The sequence below is a fragment of the Mastigoproctus giganteus genome, chromosome 11 (assembly GCF_048544385.1).
Source record: "Mastigoproctus giganteus isolate SK-2022 chromosome 11, ASM4854438v1, whole genome shotgun sequence".
Classification (NCBI taxonomy): domain Eukaryota; kingdom Metazoa; phylum Arthropoda; class Arachnida; order Uropygi; family Thelyphonidae; genus Mastigoproctus; species Mastigoproctus giganteus.
In genome coordinates this window covers 52,970,197-52,997,641 of record NC_143585.1, presented here as the reverse complement: position 1 = coordinate 52,997,641, position 27,445 = coordinate 52,970,197, and the positions used below count along the sequence as shown (strand labels likewise).

Here is a 27,445-nt window from a genome sequence, read left to right as displayed (position 1 = left end):
CTATAAAATTGCTTATTTCAATAAATGGTTCTACAATATTCAAATTACTTAAAAGAAAAGGAAAACCAGGGCTACCGAAATAGCTGTCAATTAAAACTATTCTTCACGATTGATATGATTACTTGTTTTATTAAGCAATAAATTAAAAAAGTTCAATCTAGTTAGAGAAGTACGTTGGTAGTCCTGAACTGGGAAATAAATTTTTACATTAACACTTACATTGGTGGTAAGAGGCAGTCCTACAAGAAACATAGCAACACCAACTGATGTTACAACCAGTGCCTTTTTAGTTCGTGTGCTTGGTAGGATGTCGAAGACAAAGGTGATGATTGTCTCGATCATTGCAAACTGAAAAAAAAAAAAAAAGTTTTAAATAAAAATCACTGGTATAGTTATCACATATACAAGAAGTTTCATACATCCTAGAATCATACCATACAACTTTTTATCACACACAGAATTACATCAAATTCCAATATGAAAATGCATGAAAAAGAAAAAATAGATCATTCTGTCAAATGAAGAATATTGTAACATTAAGCTAAGTACATATTAAAAAATGCGATTTAAATTGGCATGAAAAGATTAAAATGCAGATAAATGTATAAACACTGTGCTAAACGTTGTAACACTATGGATCAGAAATGTTAGTACAACACTATCATAATAGTGATTGATTTCTAAGAGGATCTGGGAAAAAGAAATGTATTTCTGAAAGTGTTCTTTAATAGTAATCTCAAACACGAAAGGTTATTTGGAGCCTATGGTGGTACTCTAGGATTATCTTTTGACGTTGAATTCTGAAATTCTTTAAATATTTCAGGAAATACATACGAAGGAAGGCTATTCCAAAAAAAACAGAAGCAGAAGGGATAAATGAAAAAAAATATCGTAGCTACTAGATAAATATCTTCTTCACGATTGATGATTACTTATTTTATCAAGCAGAAATTAAAATAGCTAAATTTAGTTAACTAAACCTCTGTATCGTAGGAAATGGATTGGGTTTGTAAGAGATGGGTCATTAATTAATCTGACTACTGTTTTTTGGATACTCTAGTCTAGGAGTTTCAGAATAACATGGAATATTATTTCTATCTCTAGACAAACACCTCCTACTGGTATATTGTTCCCACGTTGTTTCCACGACGTGGGAACAATATAAACAAAGTCAACCACAACGCGAAAAAATTGCATGAAAATCCTTTCGGTCTCGACGGGACCTGAACCCAAGCTTTTTTCACACAATGTGAAAGGACAGAGTCGTACTCACTGTGGTAGCCGCGACAGAACAGAGTTCCTCTATTTGGAATGCGGTGTATACTACCATCAGAAAACGACGAATAAGACTTCCAGTTAACAGAAGCAGGTCATTGATATTGGAGGAAAAGAATAGGACCTTGGAAGACTCCAGTGTTAGTTGAGAAATTAAAAGACAGAGAGCCATCCAAAATCGCAACCAGTGAGCGCACAGAGTTCAGAAAGGAAAATGGCTGCCCAGTTTCCAACCCGACCGTTTTACAGATGGCCTCTAACTTCTCAACTAATGTTAGAGTTCTCCAAATTTCTGTTCTTTTACCTCTTCATTTTATCTGTAAGTAAAGGAAAGAGTAAATCGAAGTAAATCAATGAAGTCATTATTTGATTATCTTGTATATATTTCAGACAGATTTGGGTACCTCATTTTAGGAAGTAATAATTTGTGAAGTATACTGAGGATACTAATAAGATTAGTTCTGGAGAAAATGGATATCATTACGAAAGACAGACTTCATTGTACTACAACTTACAATATTTGGAACGCAAGCATGTATACAGTGTATAGTAAACCTGAGTATTAGAGAGGTAAATACCTCTCTAAATAAGACTTCAAAAGTGTTTAGTAGACTAAACGTTAACATCTTTATTCTTTTTAGGTAATATATAACTTAGAGAAAGACTAATCGCAGAATATATGTGCGTAAATTTACTTTTAAACAAAGAATAATTAATATCATGTACTTGGGTCGGATATCATGAACCTTACTTAAATATCTGACTATCTGACTCGAGTCACTGTTATCATTCAGTCTGAAATATTATTTCAGATAATTTTTGATAATTGTATACGTTAAGAATTGATTTGAAATTCATTTCGGAATTCAAATGACTTTGATCTTTGGTAATAATAATTGTTATTAAAATTGCAAATCGATACCGATTATTTACACATTATTTAATTTTACTTAGAGAAATGACAGCTCTGCAATTTCTAATATATTTATATTTTTCCCTATATATTTAAATCAAATAGGCACTTTTCTTACCTGGCTATCGATACCTAGCAGGAACAACATGAAAAAAAATAGCAAAGCCCACAATGTTGATATAGGCATTCTTGATATACCATCAGGGTATGCTATAAACGCTAGCCCAGTACCTGTAATAATAATTAATATTATTTGCACTACGCTCTCTACTTTATACAGAATATGTTCATTGTAGCTAATTGATATCTGCGGAGATTATATTGAAAAAAATTACTATTATTTATTTATTGAATACTCCTAAAGGAAGATGAAGTTAAATAGTAGATATACGAGGTAATCGTGGAGATTACATTCCAGGTTGCATTTTTAAATGTTTTCTTATGTTTGTAAGCAATAAAATAACAATACTAAGCTGAAACATCTATGAAAATATGTGAATATTTATTTTTCCATATAGTCCTTTCATCAACGATGAAAGATGCAACAAATGTGTGGAACGCCTTGGGGACTACGTTGAAAAAGTTATATAAATTTCATTCCTCTGTCATCTATCATCTTTACATAATAGACGAGAAGACTTTATAATATGAATGCATCTCGGAGTTTCAAAAATTTTAGCCACATATTGTTTTGTTAATTGTTTATCTCTGTTTATAAGTATAGATTAAATATTTCCATGAAAACTGGCAAAAGAAAATCACATAGCAATTATACAAATTATATAAACACATCAAATAGTAGTTTCAATTGTACATTTGATTAAAAATAATGGGCATTATATGGATTAATTATTAGCTTCCTAATGAGCAACATATCACAATAAGTTTTATTAGCATGAAGCTACCAATATTTGCACAATGCAATGCGAAAAGAAAAAATCCAGTTCAATTGGATTCAAAAAATCAATTGTAGTTAAAATAAATAAATTTCCTGTTTATATTCCGAGACGACCACAGGAGTTCAGAAGATAGAATACAAGAAACAGCACCGTATTTAGCAATCACAGGCTTCAACGCCGATCATTCAAGATACGTGTATTTATAGACCTGGGCGCTTGACCACTCGGCTAAGACGGTCTTATTGAAGAAAAGTTAATAATCTGCTAATTGAGTTGGAACTAAAAGGATTTAGTACTCACCTGATTGGACAACTTCGGAGACTGGTTTCTGTAGCGTTGTGGACATGAAACCCAGCATGGAAAACACTACAAATCCACTGAACAGACTGGTCAACATGTCGCTTATTCCTATAATCAGGACGTCCCTAAGAAAGATAGTTAAGATTAAAAAATTGTCTAAATTTTTCGTGACATCTCCTTCCACTACTCTTAAAACAAGGCTTTGTTTAGGTGCAACTGACTGAATAAGGTTAGGGCGTAACCAGGACTAAAAATAAAACCACCTCCTGCTTAATGCAAGTATTAGAAACTAAATAAGACTGTAATTCTTTAATACGTTAGACTCAGTAAGGGACTTTACTTCCCGTCAAGGACTGCAATCCTATTTTGCTCATAAAAGTAAATGATAAATACATAAAATTAAATTGCATATAATTTTTTTTATGAAATCAACACTCCCAACCCCTTTCCCACCCCGAACCTCTTTCCCGTCAGAGTTTGATGAATCCCAGGAAAGGGAAATGTCTTGGAAAAACTCATTGGTAGATAGATATTCGTATCTTTATCAAAAAAAAAAACGGAGCAACTACAGATGTAAGGAAACAAAAAATAGCTGGATTACAAAATCATCTCATTTCACATCCACATTAATAGTATGTTTGCTATTAATATAACTGGTAAGAGTCTTGGCCATTGGCGCTGATCAATTCAATTTGAGCAAACAAAGATTTATACAAACACCACCAAATTAATCAGTGACAGAACCAGTATTGCTTGAACTGCCACCAGCGCCTTCGTTACAGGATTATAAGATGAGCCTAGTCTGCTCAACTCGCCGGACATATAAGAATCTGTACTTGATGGCTAGGTTCTCTTTTGAGAATTTTGCCAATATTTTTGGATTTTAACCAATGAATACCCTTCTAATTCACTGGACCGTAATGAAATACGTACGATGATAGATAGGATAGATATGTATGATGACTCCATTAAAAGTGATGCCTGACACTGGATTCCGCGGAAACTAGGATTTTGCGAGATTTTGTTGGGGTTCGGTAATATTTTTAATGAGAGATGAGCGGTTTTACTGCCTTTGCTATTTTTTTTAATAGAAGTGGGACAGATATGGTAAAAAAAAATGTCTGGAATAATGGTTTTTAAGATATATCAAATATACATTGGATATTTTGGTAAGGATTAAGGAATATTCAAGATTTCGAACTGTCTACAGCAGAGGTTTTCGAAGTGCTACACGGAGCTAACAGCTCTGCAAAGGGATTCAGTAAATTTTCCGTAATGTTCAGTAAATGTTAGGCTTTATTGTCCTAAATCTTCTCAGTAAATGTTAGGCTTTAGCCCTAAATTTTCTCAGTAAATGTTCCCTTAATTTTTTATCATTGATTTTTTATTTAGTTTGTAAATATGTATTACTATTTTTAATTTGTCGTTAATTATTACTGTTTTTAAATATATTAGGGTTCCTAGGGAGAATTTTATTGCAAAATACTCTGCGAGTCTGTGCATACAGCAAACTTAAAAAAAAAAGAGGGTTGTGTAAAAACATGTGCCCAGACTGCCTAAATCTGACAATGATTATATTATTGACTTTCTAGGTAAAATAACAATAATAATAAAACTGGTACGTACTTGATAAGGTTATTGTGGAAACGATTGTAACTGGCAAATGTTATCATATTTCCTCCGGCGATACTGAATGAGTAAAACACTTGAATTGCAGCATCTTGCCACACCTAAAAAAAGTGAAAGGTGAGGGTGGGAAGGGAGAGAGAGAGAGAGAGAGAGAGAGAGAGAGAGAGAGAGAGAGAGAGAGAGAGAGAGAGAGAGAGAGAGAGAGAAAAACACAGCCAGTTGGTCATAATTTCCTTTGGAATTAAAAGTTACGTCATAAAATTCAAATGAATTCGGTTTTTCTGTTTTTTTTTTTTTTTTTTCTAGATGAAAAAAAACAAAACAGGCAAACCGATTTTATGGGTAATAAAATCAAGTAAACTGATAATTTACAGACACTTCACAAGGTTAGTCGCTTTGAAAAAAAAAAAAAAAACAGCTGCGTGCATATTTGCATACAGTTCATGGAACTATGTTTGTCACATCTCATTGTTTTATCAGCCTTTAAAAGAGAGTGACTATTCAAGGATACTATACTGAGTTGTGTATATTTTCTCAATGAGAAAAAATATATGCAGTGTGTCCTATTTTACAGACTAATGTCCTAAAAACAGAATTTACATTATCAGTTTGCGTTGTTTCATTAGATACAACGCAAACTGATACGTTGTTTCATTAGATTCCGTCAATTTGACTACTGTTAAAACAAACAATACTCCCTGCGTAGTTCACAGGGAGTTGAGACGATATTCAAACCCACGAAAGGAATTGATATACACATCTGTTGGGTGATATTTTATTAACTACGAACGACGAGTCTCTTTTTTTCATGTTGTCAAGGGCCGGTCCTCTGAATTGTAACACCTTGCCTATCCTCTAAAGAAATCCCCAGCTTTACATTGGTCGGCTATCATTAAATGGATCCATTTCTTCAGCTGACCTCACAGAAATCCCAATAACGCATACCTTTCAGTATTTCTGGTAATTATAATTTTACGCAACCAGTGAGATCGAATTTAACCTGTGCAAGAACACAAGAAGTTTTTGCATAGCTTTAATCAGAAGGGATAAAAGTTTTGTCTCTGTGTCAGATGGATTAATTCTCGAATAGTCAATAATTATCGCAGGTCGTGAAACCCAGTCCACAAAAATGAAGTGCTAATCCTAATAAATTTTTATTACTTCATTTTACATACACTGGCCAAAAAAATATGAACCTTTACTCAGAATCTAATCGGGCCTCCTTTGTTTCGAATAACAGCAAGTGTGCGGCGCTGCATGGATTCTGAAAGGTGTTTTAATGCGTTTTGGTCTAATTGTAACCATTCTTCCAGCAAAATATCGCGTAGTTGCCGAATTGCTCTCTCCAGCATATCGCGTAGTTGCCGAATTATTCTCTCCAGTATCTTCAGTGATTAGGTCGTATTTTAAGGATGGATATATTATGGTCAGAGCTCAAACTCTGACATAACAAAGCTGTTTATAGAGAGTATCCGCAGGGATCAGTTCTTGGTCCTATCTTGTGGAATGCTCTACTGGATCAGTGGCTTATAAAAGATTTTGAATCTATTTTTCGCTTGGCATGTGCAGATGATCTTGTGGTATGTATACTAAGAAGATCTAGAAATAATTTGGAGGAACGAGCTAAAGTTGTAATGTAAGATCTGCAAAAGTGGGCTTCATTAAATAAGCTTAAAATATCAACATTTAAAACGAAGCTAATGGTTTTTAAGAAAAGATTTGATATTCACCTATGGTTTTTGTTTCTAATAAGTTGATTGATTCCATGTGTGCAAAATCTGAAATATTTGGGAATCAATTTAAATCAGTTAAATTTCAATTTACGTGTGAATAATCTTGCTGAAAAAGTCAGAAATTTTACTGCTGCTCTCTTCAGGATATCCAGGTCTGACTGGGGGCTGAATAAAAGAACTCTTCGATTATATTACACTACAGTATATCTACCAATTATGTCTTATTACTCTGGAGTGTGGTCGCACAGAGTTACTATCGTTAGAATGAGGAACAAACTTATTTCCTTACAGCGGTCAATGTTATTGGCCATAGCAAGAGTAGCAAGAACAGTGTCTAATAATACATTGCAGGTGATGGCTGGTACAATCCCTTCAGATACGTATATTACATATAGAGGAATTTTGTATTGATTAAAAAAAGGAACAGTCTCTATCAATTACGGGTATCTCTAGAGATCTTCTAATTCCGTTTAAAATTAGTAACGTAAAGTGATTATTTGGAACAAGTTTGTTGCTGCATGGCAAAACAGGTGGGTTTCAAGTGATTTTGATGCGGTTACCCCTCTTTTCATTAAGAATGGTAACTTCAGTGCAGATAAGAAGAATTCTTGGTTTTTTTCCTAGAATGTTTACATCTTTTTTACTTACAGGACATGGATATTTTAAAGAAAAGCTGTATCAGTTTAATTTAGAATCAGATCCTTTCTGTACTTGTGGTGAAGTGGGAAACTGGTTGCATATTCTTCTTTATTGTCCTGTATATAAGGTGGATAGATCTTTGTTGTTTACTTTTGTACCTGATTTACGTGAAGATAATGTGTTTGTCTTCTAAGCTCGCAAGACAATTATAATGCATTGCAGAACTTTGCATTTATGAAAAGGAAAATTATGAATCTGTCTAGGCGACAACAAACATCACAATTTAATACTTTCTAAGTTAAATACGGTGATGTGAATATAATGTATTTTATAGAATAACGACTAATTTTACAGCTGAAAGCTTGAAGTACTGTTGATTATCTATTAAGATTCTTATCAAAGATTATTATCTTAGTACCCACCTCTAGAGGTGGGTACTAAGATAATAAGCTTTGCTAAGAATCTTAATTTATAGTATAACATATTGTGGTTAAAAAAAAATTTTCCCCTCTGGTATAGCACTTCTTCCAGTGGGAAATTCTCTATGCCTTAGTGTGGCATGTACAGTTTATAACAGTATGTTGTTGTTTTTTTTCCCTTCTTTTTAGTACACAGATCTGGACAACCTGTGTAAAGGGGATTAGCATCCAATGGTTTAGCACTACTTCCTGTGGGTGCTACTTAAATACTGGGATTCAGGTCCGGCTCCTTGTGCCGGTGAACGGGCACTGGGCAGCAGTTGTCCAGGTGATGGCTGCTCCCTGATGGCAAAGAGGTGACACAAACAACACACACTACAGAACACTCACAAACACACACATTAACCCACATGTCAGGCCCGTTTTACAGAGTTCTGTATACCTGCACAGTTAAACAAGGTGGGGATGGATTATTTCTAGGAGCCATCATAGACAGGGTGTCTATGATGGCTCCTAGAAATCAGTGAATGATGTGGAGGCTAAGGAAGATGGTGGATCATGTTCTCTGAACCATTCTTGAACGATGTGCTGTTGCATTCTCATCCATAAAGTGGCCATCACCTTCTGATTAAAAGTGTAACACTGCAGGATGCAGTAGATCTAATACAAAATTCAAATACTCCCTGGATGACATTCAGCCTTCCACCAGTATCAACGGACTTAGTCCATGCCAACAAAACAATCCCCATACCATGATACCACCTCCAGATGCTTGGGTTGTCTTAACAATACGAGGGGGTATCGAAAAGTTAGTATCCTTACCTAGAAATAATAGCCCTAGAAAGGTGAAACTTCACAGAAACTTTAATCCTTTTCTATGTATTTTCCATGTACAGTAACACATTTCTCCCATCTATGGATATTGTTTAATGCCTTGATCGTAGAACTCCGCACTTTTTGCCTGAAACCACGATTCCAATTCATTGATGACTTTCTGAGACGAATCAAAGCGGGGTCCACGCAATGGTTTCTTTATTTCTCGAAACAAGAAGAGGTCTGACGGTGCTAGGTAGGTGCTGCAGTAGTTCGAAGCCGCACTGGGCAACAAAGTTGGTGGTAGCAACGGCTTCAAAGGCGTCAGAAATCTTGAAACCCATCGTGCGGAGAGCTTAGATATATGCAGATGGTCATGTAAAATGCTGTGGGAAGACCCATAACTAATTTCCACTACATTTGCGATGAAATAAATTGTCACACGTCTGTCACTAAGCACCAGCTGCTCAACCTATGCAACCGTCTCACTGTCTGTGGATGTTGATGGCCTTTCTTCTCTTGGCTCGTCAAAGACACTTGTACGACCGCACTGGAACTCCCGTTTCCACTTTTTTACAGTGTCATAGGATGTACAATTCTGCCCATACACAGATTTCATTTCTTCGTCAATTTCCCGAGCTTTCTCTCTCTCTCTCCCTGAAAATGCAGGAACTTGATCACTGCTCGATACTCCACTTTGTCAATCGTAGCGTCTTTCCTCAGATTCCGGGCTCCACCTCTGGTGTACGATCACCTACGGGAATGAAATTTCACATGTTAGTTATTGAATATGTAGATAACTTATATTAAAAGCAACATCTTCCTACTGATGTTTTATCTAGGCCAGGGTACGAACTTTTTGATACCCCCCCTCGTTGTTGTTGTTGTTGTTTGGTTTTTAGGAGCATTAGCAACTAAGGCCATATTGCTCCGGAATATGCGGTGGTCATTCCCTGACCTTTCCGCATCCTCCATATTTGGTGGTGATGGGCTCGAACCCCGGTCTAATCAAGAAGCGTGTGGTACGCACTGTTGCTCCTTCCCACCTGGCTACGGAGGCGCCACCCCCCCCCTCGTACAAGCAAGGTCTCGCCACACTCTCTGCCTACCATCAGTGCAAAACAAAGTCTATAAGAGTGGTCATAATGGAAATCTAGATTGCATGGAAAACCACCACGCAACGTCCTTCTCCAATTATAATAAAAGTACAGTATATCGTAATTCGTCTGACCACATGACTTTCGTCCATTGTTGTGCTGTCCAATCACAACGTTCTCTCCACCACTGCAAGCTGATTTTTCTGTTATTCTCTGAAACAAGTGGCTGCCAAATAGGCAGGCAACTGCCAATACCGAATTTCTTCAATTCCCCGAGCATGGTACGGGTTTAAAATATGGCAGTTCTGGGATGAATTCAGATGTTATTTGCTGCACACTGGATGTTCTATTTTTCTATACAGTCCTCCTTAGAGCACAACGGCTTTGTTCTTGAAGTATTGTTTATCTGCTACATTTACGCCTTTGAGATGCGGAAGAACCGCTTGTTTTCCAGTCATTAAAAAACTTTGAGATGGATGTTGTTGAGAAACCAGTTGTCTTTCGTTTCTTGAATCGTGACTCCTGCTAAACGTGCACCCACGATAAGACCTTTTCAAAGTCTGATAGATCACGCGTTTTCTCCATTCTGACTTCAGATTACTGTGTAGTCTTTATACTCAACGAAGTACACATCATTACTCCCACGTCACGGTTTGCATTTATTTGCATTTCTTCTGTCTGTGACTGTCTTAATACAAAGGTTTCCTATTTTTTTTGGCCAGTGTATGTATTCATATTTTTATTAGTGCAATGTACTGTATTTGCCAACAGAATGTTTTCTTGAAAGTAATATCCTTACCTTAATTCTTGTAAGCTTCTGGAAATCGGGAACAAGATAAAAGTAGATGCCATCTGACGCTCCATCTAGTGTCACTCCTCGAATGAACAGTATAAAAAGTAAAACATATGGAAAGGTAGCAGTGAAGTAGACTACCTGTATAAAATAAAGGAAAAAGTTAAAAAGAAAGTTTAAGGTAAGCTAATCAGAGTAAGATAAAACAGTTACAAGCATTAGCCATTTTCAGCAAACCATTAACAGATTTCAAGTTTAATAAGACAGTACGAGGGGAAAGGGGGTTTGAAAAGTTCGTGGCTTTAGTATGAAAAATTTCTGTAATTAATGTATAGCAAGTAGTATAGTTAAAATAGTAACCAATCAAATTTCATGCAGTTTCGCAGTTTCAATAATGTCTTTTTTTAAATTACATTTCCTGAAGTCAACAAAATTGTGTGAATAAGGAAAGATGGACAAAATCAGTCACCGTGCAGCTATCCAATATTTGGGGGGGAAAAGGGACTAACGCCAAATGCAATTCATGAGGATATTGTTAGAGCATTGAGGGAGGATGCCCCTTCCTATTCCATGGTTAAGAACTGGGCAGCAAAATTTAAACGAGGGAGGCAGAGCCTGGATGATGACCCACGCTGTGGAACACCTCCATCACTCCAGAAATTGTCGAGAGTGTGCATGATTTTGTGATGAGTGAGTGATCGACAAGTGGCAGTTCGATACATTGCGAGCGTTTTGAGCATCTTATCTGAGCGTATGTACCACACAATAACAGAGGTTCTCACTATGAAAAAGGTGTCAGCACGATAAATGTCAAAGTTGTTGATAACAGATCAAAAACGCACAAGAGTTGTCAAGTTAAGTGAACATTTGCATCGTTTTCAAGCAGGTCAAGTAAATTTCCTTGAAAGTATTGTGACCTTGGATGACACGCGGGTCCATCACTTTCAGCCAGACAAAAGAGCAGTCCAAACAGTGGAAACACAGCTCTTCCGCCCCCCCCCCAAAAAAGAAAAACCTAGTCGATTCCTTCTGCTGGAAAGGTGATGGCATCAACATGCTAGCAGAAGGAATGCTGATGGATTTTTTTGGAATGCTGATGGAGTATAGATTACATTCAGAAAGGCCAGAAAGTCACAGGAGCATATTACGCAGATCTTGTGTAGCGTTTGCGTCAAAACATCAAAGACAAACGCTGAGGAAAACTCAGCAAGAAAGTGTTGTTCCACCAGAACAACGCGCCTACTCACTAGTCTGTCATTGTCATGGCTTTTTGCCTAAGTGCAGCTTTGAAATCTTAGACCCCCCCCCTCCCATATTCACCAGATCTAGCCCCCAGATCTTTAACTTTGAAAAAAATACCTGGCTGGAATCCATTTCCTCACCGACAGCGACATCATTGCTGCAGTGGATACATTCCTGCAGGCCCAAGAGAAAATTTTCTTCGCAGCTGATATCAACGCATTGTAGCATGGGTGACAAAAGTGTATTGTTTCCAAAGAGGATATGTTGAGAAGCAACATGTTACCAGACTCATCAAATAAACCCTTCATCCTCAGGTCACAAGCTTTTCAAACGCCCCTCGTATTAAACATGTGATATGCTGAGTTATAAAGTGTTTGCATGTTTAATTCAGTTTTACTATCAGAATAATTTTAAAAAATAATAATAAGATTATTGTTTGAAAAAACTGACTCGAGTAAATAATACAAAGGTCTTTGAGATAACAGAAGAGGAGAAAAAGCAGTATGTACTGGAACTTAAGAACAAGTTTGAGCTTCTGCAGACTGCTGAGGACCAAGATATCGACGAGGAATATTACAGCTTTTTGAAAGTGATAAAGCCCAAGAAACCTATAGGGAAAAAGAAATCCAAAGAAGAAAAAATTAGTCAAGAAACACTTGTCATGATGAACCGAAGACGACAAATGAAAAGCAAGAAAAACACTGACAGGGAGAAAATTGAGTATACTGAGTTATGCAAAGCCATTAGAAAGAGACTCAGAGAGGACATAAGAAGATTTAACACAAGAAAAGTAGAACAAGCATTAAGGGAAAACAAAGGATTTAAATCAGCAGCCATGAGCAGTAATACAGAAAGACAAATGATACTGAAACTGAAGAATAGCGATGGTGTACTTATAAACAGCAGAGAAGGCATAATTCAAATAGCAGAAGACTACTATAGAGAATTATACAAGGAGCAGGGGAATGATGCCAGCAGTGGGGAAGATGGATTGCAAAGTAGCAACACATACGACATACCCAATATTCTTCCTGATGAGGTAGAACATGCATTGAAGAAAATGAAGAATCAGAAAGCCCCGGGGGAAGATGAAGTTACTGTAGAGTTGTTAAAATTGGGAGGAAGAGACATAACACAAAAACTGGCAAGGCTCTTCACAAAGTGCATTAGAAAAGGTGTGACACCTAAGCAGTGGAATAATGCAATCATAGTTTTGCTGCATAAGAAAGGAGATAAATCAGAAATTGGAAATTATAGACCAATTAGCTTGTTATCCCACATCTACAAGTTGTTCACAAGGGTCATTACTAACAGATTAGAAAGAATACTGGATGAGAATCAACCGAAAGAGCAAGCTGGCTTTAGGACAGGATTCTCAACTATGGATCACCTTCATGTAATATCACAGCTAATGGAGAAAGCAAATGAATATAAAACACCATTATGCCTGGCATTTGTGGATTATGAAAAGGCATTTGACTCCATACAGCATAAGGCAATGTTTCGGGCACTGGAAAGACAAGGCATTGATACCCCATATATTATGATTTTGAAGAAAATATATGAGTGTGCTACCTCCTTTATTAGACTAGACAAAGACAGTAGGAAATTTAAAATTGAGAAAGGAGTTCGACAAGGAGACACAATATCTCCGAAGCTGTTTACTGCTGCCCTTGAGGAAGCTTTCAGAAGATTAGACTGGTCGCAGAAAGGAGTCAATGTGAACGGAGAGTACCTAAACCATTTGCGATTTGCAGATGACATTGTGGTCATAAGCCATGATCCCAAAGAATTAGAGGAAAATCTTAATCAGTTATGCACAGCTAGTAAGGATTTTGGACTAAAGATGAATATGGCTAAAACAAAAGTAATGATGAACAAGTATGCCACAGAAAGGGAAATAATGATTGAAGGAGCAGTAATTGAAAAGGTGGAGTCATATACTTATCTGGGACAAGTTATTAGCTGTAATAATGATAAATGGCTGGAAGTCAAGAGAAGAATAAATTTTGGATGGATAGCATTCAGGAAATATAGTCACATACTGAAGAGCAATATCCCAGTTTGTCTGAAACGTAAAATAATGGACCAATGTATACTCCCCACCATGACTTATGGAAGTGAAACTTGGGCACTCACCAAAAGAATGGAAGAGAAGCTGAGAACCACACAGCGAAGAATGGAACGAATCATATTGGGAATAAGACTGTTAGATAAGAAGAGAAACACATGGATTAGGCAACAAACTCAAGTAAAGGACATTCTTATCAAAACTAAAGAACTAAAATGGTCTTGGGCAGGACACATAGCTCGAAGACATGATGACAGATGGACTAAGAAAATAACAGAATGGTATCCAAGAGGAGCTAGAAGAAAACCTGGAAGACAAAGGCGGAGATGGATAGATGAAATTCATGAGTTTGTGGGTAGTAAATGGATGTCCAGTGCTCAAAACAGAAGCAACTGGAAAGTTGCTGGAGAGGCCTTCATCCTGCAGTGGATTGAAAATGGCTGATGATGATGATGATGTTTGAAAACGAGACCGGCACTTGTCTCTCATATACGTACGCAGGTTGATCATTTAATTCACGGAATGGACATAACTTAATTTTAATTTTCGTTGCCGAGAATCTTTTATGTCGCAAGTGCAAGATAAAGAGATTATTTAGAAGAAATAATCCCTTTCGAAGTGGCACTTGCGCCATCCATTAACTCACTTGTAAAAGCACTCCCGGAAACCGGGTGCTTCTACAAGTGAGTCATCGATGGCCGAGTGGTCCGGAGCGACATTGTAGTAGTCGCTCTTTGAGTGGACCTTGTTTCAAGCTGGTGACTGCTAAATACGATTAACAATTGTATTCATGATTTATTGTAAACTCTTCTCACTTGAAAACTTCAGTTTTCTTCAAACAGTTTTCTCTGTAAACTTCTGATATTTCCATCACAGTCTCTGTAGCGCTCGTATCACGTTGCGCATAATAACGGATAACAGGACATTGTTCCATTATGGAGCTCACAATATTACCAACATTAACAGCATGTAACTTAAGCCACTTTGCAACTACCAGACTTGTCAGAACTTTCAACTGTCAGCATACTCTTGGATACACACTCTCCTGTCATCTACTAGCAGTTCGCCGAAACTTGATGTTGGTTACACGGTGGCTCTGCTATTAAATAATTATAATCCTTCTGTGTATGATGTTTTTTGCCTGTAGAAACGAGTGTTTGTGGCCGATTTCTATGTTGTGCTCTTTGAAAAAAACGGAATATAACTCTTGAGGGGAAAGCCTACTTCCTCCGCCTGATGTCGGCTAACTACAACCTCTACTGAAGAGGACTTCAGAAATTCCTCCACTCATCGACGGAATCGAATTCAGACCTCTCTAAAGGAGTGGCAGATGGCGATGTATCAATAATGGTCCTCTTTGTTGACTAAATTGCAATGGAGGACTCAGAATAATAACAGTACATTTATATAATTACTATGAAAATTTCGGCACCTATGTATTGCAACAACAGATTCATGCACACATCAACAGGAGACTTGGCAGATCATCTATGAATGAAGAGCATCTGATACTGTAGAATCAGCAGCCTAAATGACATATGGACTTGCAAATGCCGAAGAGTATCTATAAAACTAGTATTTTGCATAGTAGTGGTTCCCAATTTTTTTTCGCTTGAAGCATGAGAGTTAAGACGCTATATTCGGGAAGAATAACTCTCAACTCTCATTGAGAGTTAAGACGCTATATTCGGGAAGAACGTAAAGAATGGCCTGACTTGAATGGAGCTTTTCCAAATCTCGCTGCACACCAGTTGAGAATCACTCATAGAACAAACAGAATTGAAAACAACGTTATATTAGTAGCTTTATAAGCTTTTAGTCACCAAATTTTCCTTGCAGCTTGATAAAATATTCTGTTCTACAATGCATTACCAGAATGAAGCAGTTTATTACGTTACCATGATGTCTGAATGATTTGGAAATTTTTATTTTGTCTTCCGAAATCTTAAATGGTACTGTTCCTATTTTTGAAATCCTATATGAACTAAGCAGGAGGAAATATTATTATAATTATTTCCCATTTTTCTGTTGATCTTTCTTCATCATCCGATATATTATACGATTCATTTATAGGAAACTAAATTTCAGCTTAGTCAAGCTGGAGAGAGGGGATTAATTTATTTCCTAAAATCGCGCAAAAATATCTGATCTGTAACTGTACAATTTACTTGCTCGTTATGTATATTCTCTGATTTTTCATAAATTTAAGGAAATTTTCTTATGATCCAAATAGGATTCAAAACGCTTTACTTTGTAAAAAAGTGAAATGTGATATAGCAGATAATCAATATCTGGTGTTCCCCTAAAGCACATTATTTTTGCAGCTCTCGTTGCAATATTTTAATCCAAAATGCTATTTTACAAAAATGTTTTTAAATTAAAAGATTAAAATGTAGTAATTTTCTTAAACATCTTTTTGTGCATTTAACGTGGATAAGTTTTTCTGTTGCACCACTTACCTTTCCCGATGTCTTGATACCTTTGATCAAACTTGCCACTACGATGACCCAAGCGAGAAGAAAGGTGAGAACAAGCTGCCATTTGACATTGCCCATGACTTCCAATCCTTCAGATTTCGATAACATATAATTGCTGCAAACGAATTATGAAAAAATCATTCCCCGACGATAAGAATTTTCATAAACACTGCATGAATCATGTAATTCTTAATTAGTTAGATAGTATGAATCAGAGCTGTAATACTCAATATGTTCTACGTTGATAATAATATTAGTAAATTAATAAGAGGAGTTTACCTCAATATAGTACGTGGAACACTTCGGAAGTGTTCCACGTACTATATTGAGGTAAACTCCTCTTATTAATTTACTAATTCTTAATTAGAAAAACTTCGAAAACTATATTTTTATGTTTATATTTTAAACTTGCATTTTAGAAGAGTAGTGTGGGTAGAGTAAAGCAAAAAATCATCTAGGCCACGAAGCTTCTGTGTATTATGTCGTCTGTGTATTTTATGGTCGGTTTGCCTATTTTGAAGGATGAAAATTCAGTTTCCGAGAGTAATTAGAGAGTCTATGGTAATTAGAGAACCTGACTGATTCACCCATAGTGTGAATCGACTAATTAGAGAACCTGACTGATTCACCCATAGCGTGAATCGAGTAATTAAAGAGACTGACTGATTCACACTATCGGTGATTCAGTCAATCTCTCTAATTGCCATAGAAATCGACCTCTCAACTAGCATAGTTATTGAGATCACTTTCTTTTCACACTGTGTGGAAAAGCCAGGTTTTCATGCGCAATCTAGAAGGGAGGAACTTTTATGGGATTTTTTCACCTAGAAACTCGCGTTTTCACCTCTAACTAGTTGAGCACGTATTTTCTATTGGACTGTTGGGAAAGTTCTGGTTCAACAGAAAGTCTTAACCCCCCCCCCATTTCATGCTTAAATAAATAATACTGGCGTTTTTGGCATATCACATATTTTCAGACCCAGTCAAAGAGCAGAGAGGCCATTTACGGATTATGAACACTTTCTATTCATTTCTTAAATTTCTTAATGTTTGCATTTTTTTGTTTATACTGCCGCACGACCACCAGGTCAGTGGAGTTTACAATAAATCACCAATACAAACATTTATCGTAATCAGTCACGGGGCTTGAACCCCTGATCCACTCAAAGAGCACACGCAACTGCATTCTCGCCCTTAACCACTCGGCTACGTCAGGCGAGCCCTCGTGTTCAAATTGTTTCTAAAAAAAAAAAGACAGTGATATCTGCTATACAGAGTGGCGCAAACAAGACAGGTCCTGCCATTGCTATTGGTAAAATTTGATATGTACGAGTATTTATTATTTGAATTATCAGATATTGAATTATTATTTTCTTTCAAATAGTAATTCAGTTAATAATATAATTACTAACTAACAATAAACAATGGCTTGTTTGAAAGATCCATTTTATTTAGTAAGAGTTGGACTTGTTTTATTTGTGACACCCGGTAGTTCAAAAATAATTAAAATATAAAATAGGATTATGACCCACTTAAATGGGCTTATTTGCTGCACTTTTATTTAAAAAAGCATACAAAGAATGTACAGTTTTTTGAGTACGAGATTTCACATGCTGTAGAAAGGCCGCGTTTTTAAGCCGCATCCAAGTTTTTGTGTCATAGAATGAGCCACCGTTTACTGAATACTGGATTACACATGCTGTAGAAATCTGGACCCAGTAAAAGACTGTGCGTTTGTGAAATTTCAAAACATCAGAAAAAAAGACCGGGAAGCCAAATCCCCTGGCCCAAAATTTTGTGTAAACCCAGTAAACTGCCTCGTGAATTTAACACAATTTTGTGGCTAGCAATGGAACAGAAATTTTGGTCCAATGGTTACCCATCAATACAGGAATTGAGATATAAGCATAATTTTGCAGTTTAGGAGAGATTTCAAGACTAATTGCAACTTCAGTTTGATTTTAACCCCTAGCCTTCTGTTCGTGAAGGGCTTGTGCAATAATACTGTTGTATAAGTCTTCACGGACACATTTTCACATTTTTTATCAATTCAGCTGTCAGAAGTTCAATTTAGTTCGTTATTGTTCAATACCGATATATATATACAGTAATTTAAATGAAAAACAGTTGAAAAGAAAAATGTTAAAAAGCCATTTGTATTGTGTAATTACACAATACAAATGGCCTGAAAACCTGAAACTTACAAACACATATGAAGAAAATTTTAAAGGGGGCGCCAAATTTAAATTTGCACCCCTGTGCCAAATTGCGATCGGCACCCAGGCGCTACATACCCTAGGAAGGCCCCTAGCAAGTATGGATGAATCGGAAGTTTTTTAGACAGGTTTCAGATCATTATACCATTCCATTAATCCAGGTATGAAGCGCTTTTTTATTTATTTATATTATTCGTATTTTATTTCTTTGAGATTAAATGTATGGAATTACATATTAATGTCAAATTTGTTTATTTGCACTTGTTCTGGAATTTAAGGAGCGCGTGAAATTTGTGAAAAATTTTAAGGGAGCTCAAGCCATAAAAGTTCGGGAACCTCTGCTTTAGAACATCAAGAGTCAGCTTCCTGAACAAATTTTTCTTAACAAAAATAGCATCCTTGTAAAACTTTAATTTCGAACTATGAAATAACGGACTCATAGAAGAATAGTTTGTTTTAAAAGAGACAAGGAGAAAGTGTATTCAAGCTTCATGAGGAACATGCCATGGAATAAGATTTAGAAGAGAAGGAGAATCAATAAAACTGTGGACTAAATTATACCTATAGCAGCAAGGCTTAGGCTTACGACGTAAACTAAAATGAATTAAAGGAAACCTGTTACAAAAGAGAGTTGTAATCTCTGCGATGGAACTCGATGTGTTGAGACAAAGGAAACAAATAAATTTGATTTCGAAATACGTTTGAGTAAGTTCGAAAGATATCTAAGAAGGATAGTAAATAATGGCGCAGTAGTCAAAGGCTAGAATTAGTTGCTTAAAGAGGATTCCAATGGCAGCCACATTGTTGAAAGCCGAAGTAGGTATTTAATGAGATCAAAAAGCCGAAAAGTTTGGGAACAAATCCGTGGATTTGGGAATTTGTTTAAAGAACAAAAACTTTATATCCGCGACAGAGGTAGCATTTTTATCTGGACAATAAAAATGCTTCTTCTATCGCAGATTTAAAGGCGCATTGATTGTTGAGCAAACGAGGTAAGGTTACCTGAATCAAAGTTAAAAGCAAAGTTACCAGCTAACTTTGAAGCTCAATAATTTGTATCAAGAATGAAAGCTATATGCGAAATATATATCAAATGAAGCAATGCCTAAACATAAATAAAATTATTAATACAAAATATATGAGAGTGCGATAGAACAACAATTAAATGCAAGTGGGCTTGCTATATTTGCAATAAATGAATATTTATTTATTTATAAAGATACCAATCGATACGCACTATACTGTCACAGAGGACTAGCTTGTCGTTGTTGCAGGGTTTTAGGAGCATCAGCAACTAAGATCATACTGCTCCGTGTATATTCTGAGGTCGATTTTCTGTTTGCTGGAAGAAAAGCTCGAGTTTCCGGGAGAAAAAAACCATGCTGACCTCGCATGAGACCGACTAACTCAGTCACGTTGTGAAAAAAAAGCCCATAAAAATTCCTCCCATCATCGACGGGACTTGAACTCAGGGGGAAGACGGTAATTATACCAACTGTGCTACCCACGAGGAAAGAAGACTAGCTTATCACATAATAATACAATTATTATAACAGCCTGAATTTTAATTTATTTACACTAAATAATATTTTAATACCAACTTAGAGAATAAATATTTGAAGGATCAGCTTATATCTGTTTTTATTTTTTTAATGAAAATAATTTACTTATACTAATTAATTTATGTATTTTGGTAATTATTATTTGTATTAATATTAATTAAAATTCACTAAAATAAATTTAAGTATGATTATTAACTTTCTAAATTTAAAATTCGAGCTTTCATCCATTGAACGAGTCAGGTGAGTTCCTAGGGAAGGTGGCGACCGGGTGCCAATTACAATTCCCCCCCCCTTTAAAAATTTTCTTCATATGGGTATGAAAGTTTCAGATTTTCAAGCGCCCCTTGAACTTTGGCGCCCGGGTTTAATGCACCCCTTCACCCTCGGAACGGCTTGTCCATGGAACTAGTAGTCCAAACTAGAAAACACAAACTGGCCCATTCTAGGAAACTTATTGCATTTTATATTATTAAAGTTTTAGATATTATATCATAATGTCGCAGAGAAAGGAAGGCAGCACTGACGACTTAAAATAAACAGTTACTGGACGATGTGGGTGTTAGATCTTGTTGTTTCCATTTTTTAACAGTTATTACACAAATAAGTCTGATCAAAGCTTACTTTTCCATTTAACAAAGTTTCTTCGCGAAAAGCGACACTGACAAGGGTGGTCAAAACCATCTACCCTCGTTACCAAATAACCATGAATTTTCAAATTACAATGTAATGTATATGCCATTTCTCGACGTTTCAACCAGGGCACCGTTCCATTCAGGAAAGCTTCCCACATTATTTTAAAGCAAAAGATGATTTCAGAAAAACTCTTTGCATGTACTGTTTATTCAGACACTTACTTGAAATACTCCTCCGGAGGTGCGATCCTAGATTTTTCTGGAATATCAGTAATATTATACAGAATTGCGTAGGTTTCATTGAAACAGGTACCATTGGAAAATACATTAGTGTCATTCATCTTGCATTCTTTGTAATCTAGGTCGTTGAAGCAATCTAGTAAAGAAATTGAATATTGTGACTTGATTCCAATAATATTTGGAATGACTTTAAAAAATGAAAGTTTTGGAATATTATATAAAAACAAATAATAATAAAAAAGTACTGTTTATAATTTTCTTTCAAAGAACAAAACAAATAATTATTCCTAAAATTCATTTAAATTTATTCCTAGATGGTACGTGCAGAACTTACTTACAATGAGTGTTGAAATCATGATTGCAGTGCTTCCAGTCCACGTCACTCCGAAAGGAATCGAAGAAATAAAATAACGTCCAAGCAACGATCATATTGTAATAAATGCCAACCAGTATTGAAGCAATCACCATGGTAATTCCTAAACCTAACAAAAAAATGTATAAAGAAATGATAAGAATTTTTATTGCTTCTTATAATAAATTATATGAAACAATATATACTTAATTGTGACCACTTAATTGGTCACTTAATTGTGGCCAATTAAGTGATCACTTAATTGTGACCATCTAAATGCCGTGTTGGGCCGCTGCACGCACGAATTACAGCCGCTATTCGTCTACGCATTGACTTCACTAGATTTCTGAAGACGGATCTGCAGCCATGCTGCCTACAAGACTTCGAAATAGATGATCCCTTCAGTGTCCAACCAGCGTGTTGCTAACACCACGACATTCGCTGTCGACGACGATCAGCGGTGGAGAGGATATATCTTGGATCGTCTGCTGTGGAACTCCATACGTTGCAATGTGTGGTGAATTGGTATTTGGGATATTGTTCTTGCATTCTTCAAATTGTATTGCGATGTCAACTGTCTTACAGTAACCTGGTGTTGAGCCAGTACAACGCGCTGTACCCTTAACTCTCCACGAACATCCACCTTGTGTAATCGTTTACAGTTATGTCTGCGGGAGGTGGTGACCCGTTCGACACAATTCTTTGTACCCTTTAACTGTAGTGGGCCTTGAGCAATTAGGCAAGATGTGCCGTTTCCGATATGGAAGCACCCGACGCTCGAGCTCCCACAATCATGCCCTTTTGAAACTCCGTGATATCTTTACTACGTCCAGATCTGCTACTTTCTCACTTTGACTTGCACAACGACCAAAAATTACCACTGATCTATCGTACGAAGCTGTTTAGCTTTTTATACTGCGAGCTATGCGGCATAGTTCTTTACGAATGGGGGCTCACAATCCAGTGATCACAGAGTGCATATAAATATATAGACGTAGTGATTATATATATATATAATAAAAAATGTGTGTGTGTGTGTGTGTGTGTGTGTATGTATATATATATATATATATATATATATATATTAAAAAATGTGTGTGTGTGTATATACAGGGTGATTCACTACCAGTGCGACAAACTTGCAGGAGGTGTAGGGGGCACAAAGACGAATCGGAATCACATAGCATTGCAGGGTCCGAAATGCCTTCGTCATGCGGTAGAGGACGTTGAACGGGAGGTCGCGTGAACAGCGATCCCGCTGGAAGTGAGCATTTGCGAACCGTTTCTGTTGAAGAAACCAAGTAGCAAAAGTTCTCCAGAGTGGATAATCCGCAGGCTCCAATGATTGGACGCGTTGCAGATGGTATGAACTCATTTGGTTCATACATATCATAGTGGATTGGGAAATACCCAATCGTTGGCCTATCGCTCGAGTACTCGTACTCAGATTGCCTTCTGCAAGACGTAGGACATTCTCCTCATTGTCTGGCGTCCTCGTCGTTCGCTCTCGATTCATGGTACCTCTCGTGAATCAACCAGTCTCACGTAACCTTCTGTGCACACGTGCGAAAATCGTATGATGAGGAGCACGCCTGTGCGGGAAACGTTCCTGGTACAAGCGCAGAGCGGCGCGCCAGTTACAGTCCGCAGCTCCATACGCGAGGTGCATGTCGGCCAGTTCAACGTTTGAATACTCGTCCATCCTACTGCCTCCGGAACCGGTTCGCAAATGCTGACTTCCAGCGGGATCGCTGTTCACGTGACCTCCCGTTCAATGTCCTCTACCACATGACGAAGGCATTTCGGACCCTGCAATGCTATGTGATTCCGATTCGTCTTTGTGCCCCCTACACCTCCTGCAAGTTTGTCGCACTGGTAGTGAATCACCCTGTATATATATCATAGAATAAAGGTAAGTACACGTATCAAGAAGTGAAATGATAAGTTAATTTGAACATTTACATATCTGACGTCACTGTACATACATGCAAATTTTTAAATGAATTTGCATGCACGTACTTCATTTTTATGCTATAATGAAGACAATTACAGCAACGGTGTCAAAACAATATTGTGGCTGAAAGGTCTGACATTCTGGTTTAAATTGCCCTCGTGGGTAGCACAGTTGGTAGAATCGCCATCCTCCCTACACCGGGTAGAATAAGACCTGAGTTCGAATCCTGTCGATGATGTGAGGAATTTTTATCGGCCTTTTTCACAACGTGGCTGATATAGTCGGTCTCTGGCGTGCGCAGTACGGTTTTTCTTCCAGCAAACAGAAAATCGACCACAAAACACACCCAGTTTATGGACAGTATAGCCTTAGTTGCTGATGCTCTTAAAACCCTACAACAAACAACAAAAATCAGATGTAAATTACTAAGTTCTCCAACTAATATAGGTAGAAAACATGCAAATTCAGAGATGCGACTACTTCGTTAAATATTCGACCATGTCACAGGCTCCCTCACCCACACTCACACACGCCTTCACTTGCCGTCGCAGGTTAACTATTCAGTTAATGGTACTCTTTAGAGCAGCGACAGACACATTACACATTAGTAATGTGTCTGTGTAAATATGATGATGGCATATTACATATGCCATCATCATATTTACACAAATATCGTTTGTTCATGCTGTGATTCCCTTAATGTTTTTACCCATGTACAGTATTTGTTTTAAACATTTCCATTTTCAAGCCTAAACTATGTTTCCTAACTTTTGACACAATCTGTATATATATATATGCAAGTAGACAAAATATACAAATCATCATCATTTTCAAAAGGACACAAAAAATATGCAACATGGAGTTATTAAAATACCAATTAAAACTGAAACAATAATAACAAATGAAATGTAACATGTACGTCATCAGAAGCGATAGTGCTCTGGACAATAATTTATTAAATTATACTTTACTGTATAAATCTACTTCGTTATAGTTTGTTTTGTCTAATCATACTTTTGTCTTTACTAAAAGGTACCCTTTACGAATGTTACTTATCACTTTATGTAAAAGTCATACCTTTAAATAATGGTGACATTGAAGTGAACAGTTTGTGTGGTCCCATTGCACTGTACTGGCCAATTGATAATTCAACCAGAAATATCGGCATTCCGACCAGGAATACCATAATAACGTAAGGTATAAGAAATGCTCCTGAAAGAAAATAATTGGATGAAATAACAATATGATAATCCTAAGATACTTCTAGCAACCTTAACCTATTAATATTACCGTGAACTATCACTTGATATATATGGTGTCATGCAATCCTTTTCCCTTTGTAAAATTAATAATTCGAAAATTATTTGTGGTACCGAGCACAGTCTTTCATTGTAATCAGTATATGTCGGAATATTTTTTTAAATAATAAAAAATTAGTTCGAAATTTGACCATTAGGGCGTGCAAAGTGATTTAGAAAAATAATACAAAGTTAAATCTTTTCACCAACTTTACTGACGATCAAATCTCCGCGTTTCCACCATTATTTTCTAATAAATAATCAAGACGGAGCATTTTATTCTCCAAATCTGCCTTCAAAATCTCATCTCAATGGATCGCATCCTTCAAATCTTAAAGAATTATTGTTATTGAAATTCTTTGAATCACTTCTTGTGACTCCAGTGGACGACCACTTTTCTCGAACAAGGCCTTGAGAAATATTTCTGTTTTTGATACATCCTGAAGGCTGCAATAACGCTATCACCATTATTGTAATAAAGTTAATTAATAGTGTTGGTTACTTAAGTTAGGGCTACCAGCTTCCAACTTTTTTTACCTTGACAATGAAAAATAAAGGTAATAAAACCTTTTTATAACAAACACAAAAGCTAGTTTGTTTTCCCTAGAGTGAATAAATCGCTTTTGCCTCCTGGTGACAAAATTCGAACTCATTTTTTATTGTTCAAAAAAACAATTTGTATTGATTACAATGCAAAAAAAAAAAAATCTTTTTGGGGTTATTAATTTTTAAAGTGAGAAAGGATTTTATTACCACCTTGTAAGATTGCATTCAAGCACACAGTATGGGATCTGTTTTTAATTTAAAATGTAATGTTACCAGTTGGTAATATTAGCAATCATATTAGAAAAATCGGATAGAGATAACTGCTCAAAATATCTACCGTTATGTATTCTAAATGGTAGGCACAATTCTATTACAATCATGGGAAATTCTACTACAATCATGCAAACATTTTCGATAAGAAATTGGTAACATTTGTCTTTCAAAATCTCCATTCATCGATACATATTCAAGGTTAAAAATTTAGAGCAACTAGAAGCGAAATTATAAATTATGCCCAACCCTCGAAAGTTCCGAACGACCCTCATGGATTCTTAAACAGCCACACCAAACCAGCCGTTAATTCCCCTTGACGCCTCCATCCTCTCTCTCCTGTCCCCCTTCCCGTGGTGTTGGGCCCGGCAGAATTTTAGTTTTGCCACTGAATACAACCCATTCAGCTGAACCATAAGAAAGATTTTGAGTTAGAATTAATTGTAATTATTAAATATGTGGGATTTAAAGTAGCAAATACCTGTTCTAGATATCTTTCTAGATAAATTAATAGCTGCTGATGGTGGACAATATAGTGACAGTAAGTAGAATGAGAAAGTTGATGTAGAGACTGAAATACAAGTAGAATTTTGATTACACAAGCCCGAGGTAACAGTGATATCCTGCTTGTTGTTGAATATGATGGTGGCACATTTAGGATCTATTTCAGAGGACTGAAGGATTCTTGAGGTCATGGAATATTCCATAACTTTGGAAGTTGTCCATAAAAGTGCTTAGAGACATAAGGTTCCTGAATACATATAATATCAAATATGTTTTCCGTTGAAATGAACCTGATCTCGTCAGCAACGCTTCTAGAGCATTGTGCGTTGATCTGCATGATTGTAAGTTGTAAGGGACAGTCTGGCTCGCTGCCTAGCTGTGCAGAGAGAGGCACCCTGCCCATCTCTGGTCTCGAGATCGCTTGTACCACTGGTTGCTCATTATGATCACAAAACGATGGCATCACCAAGAGACCTGCAGGCCAGATAGCTGTGTTTATATACCTTTCTATATTGGGACCTTTGATCTTAATCCGGAAAGAGGCATAGGATCGATGCCTGGTGTGGACCTTGATGGGGGTACCTTGATGGGGGTACCGGGTATGGCCAATAATTAATGTAGACATGTATGTATACATGTATAGTATCTTCTGTACAGCGGCTCCAGGAACATTAGTTCATCTCCGCCATGTTACTCTGTAATGATACAAGCTCTGTAGAACGGCCAGAAACGTGTAGTGTTATGTTTGAATATATTGTGTTGTTGTGTTGTTTCTGGCCTCTTTGCCACAGGGCAGGCGATCTCCTGGAAAGCGTGCCCGGTGCCCGTCTACACCACGAGCAGGTGGGCCACAACTAGATATGTTCTTAGCCAAGTGGAGATAGACCATTACAATCTTTGTCTGCCCTGAAGAGGGCGAAGTCCTGCACCCACCGGAGGTAGTGCTATACCAGTGGGTGCCAGCAAATCCCGTACCCACAGCTGCCCAAACTTAGGGTACCAGCACAGAGAAAAAAAAATAAATAAATAAAATCATAATTTAAAAAAAGTAAAATAAATAAGTTAGTTAAAAATAAAAAAAGAAAGCAAGTAAAATAAAATAAACTAAGATAAAAATTTATACATAAGGGTAGAAAAAAAAATAATAAAACAGTATTAAAAAAAGTAAAATAAAATAAAATAATAAAAAATATATACTATATAGATACAAAGTAAAAAAATAATAATAAAATAAATAAATGAAATGAAGGTGAAGTAAAATCAAATTAATTAAATAAAATAAAATAAAAAATAAATAAAATAATAATAAAAAATTATAAGTAAAAGCACGAAAAAAAAAAGTAATGATTGTAAATATAAAATAAAATAAAAAGATAAATAAAATAAGAAAAATAAAAAAAAACCACAGTTGCCCAGACTTTCTTCAATTTTCTTTAGCCGGTATGGCTAAAAAATAGAAGAAAAAAATTATAAAAATAAATAAAATAAAATAAAATAAAATATATATTAAAAAAAATAAATTTAAAAAATAATAATAACAAAAAATTATTAAAAAAATAAACATATAAATA

General features: G+C 36.3%; 1 protein-coding gene across 1 annotated transcript in view; it reads right to left on the bottom strand.

The window, feature by feature from the left end:
• LOC150078011 (sodium- and chloride-dependent GABA transporter 1-like) overlaps positions 1–27,445 on the bottom strand; it is a 125,528-nt gene that overhangs the window by 18,865 nt on the left and 79,218 nt on the right. Inside the window, exons 3-11 of the mRNA XM_090384741.1 lie at positions 24,334–24,468; positions 21,289–21,432; positions 20,933–21,086; positions 16,283–16,415; positions 10,517–10,651; positions 5,014–5,117; positions 3,388–3,512; positions 2,307–2,419; positions 220–348 (exon numbers count right to left, since the gene is read on the bottom strand). Of these exons, the coding sequence (XP_090240867.1) occupies positions 220–348; positions 2,307–2,419; positions 3,388–3,512; positions 5,014–5,117; positions 10,517–10,651; positions 16,283–16,415; positions 20,933–21,086; positions 21,289–21,432; positions 24,334–24,468 (1,172 nt within the window). The remainder of the gene's footprint in view (positions 1–219; positions 349–2,306; positions 2,420–3,387; positions 3,513–5,013; positions 5,118–10,516; positions 10,652–16,282; positions 16,416–20,932; positions 21,087–21,288; positions 21,433–24,333; positions 24,469–27,445) is intronic.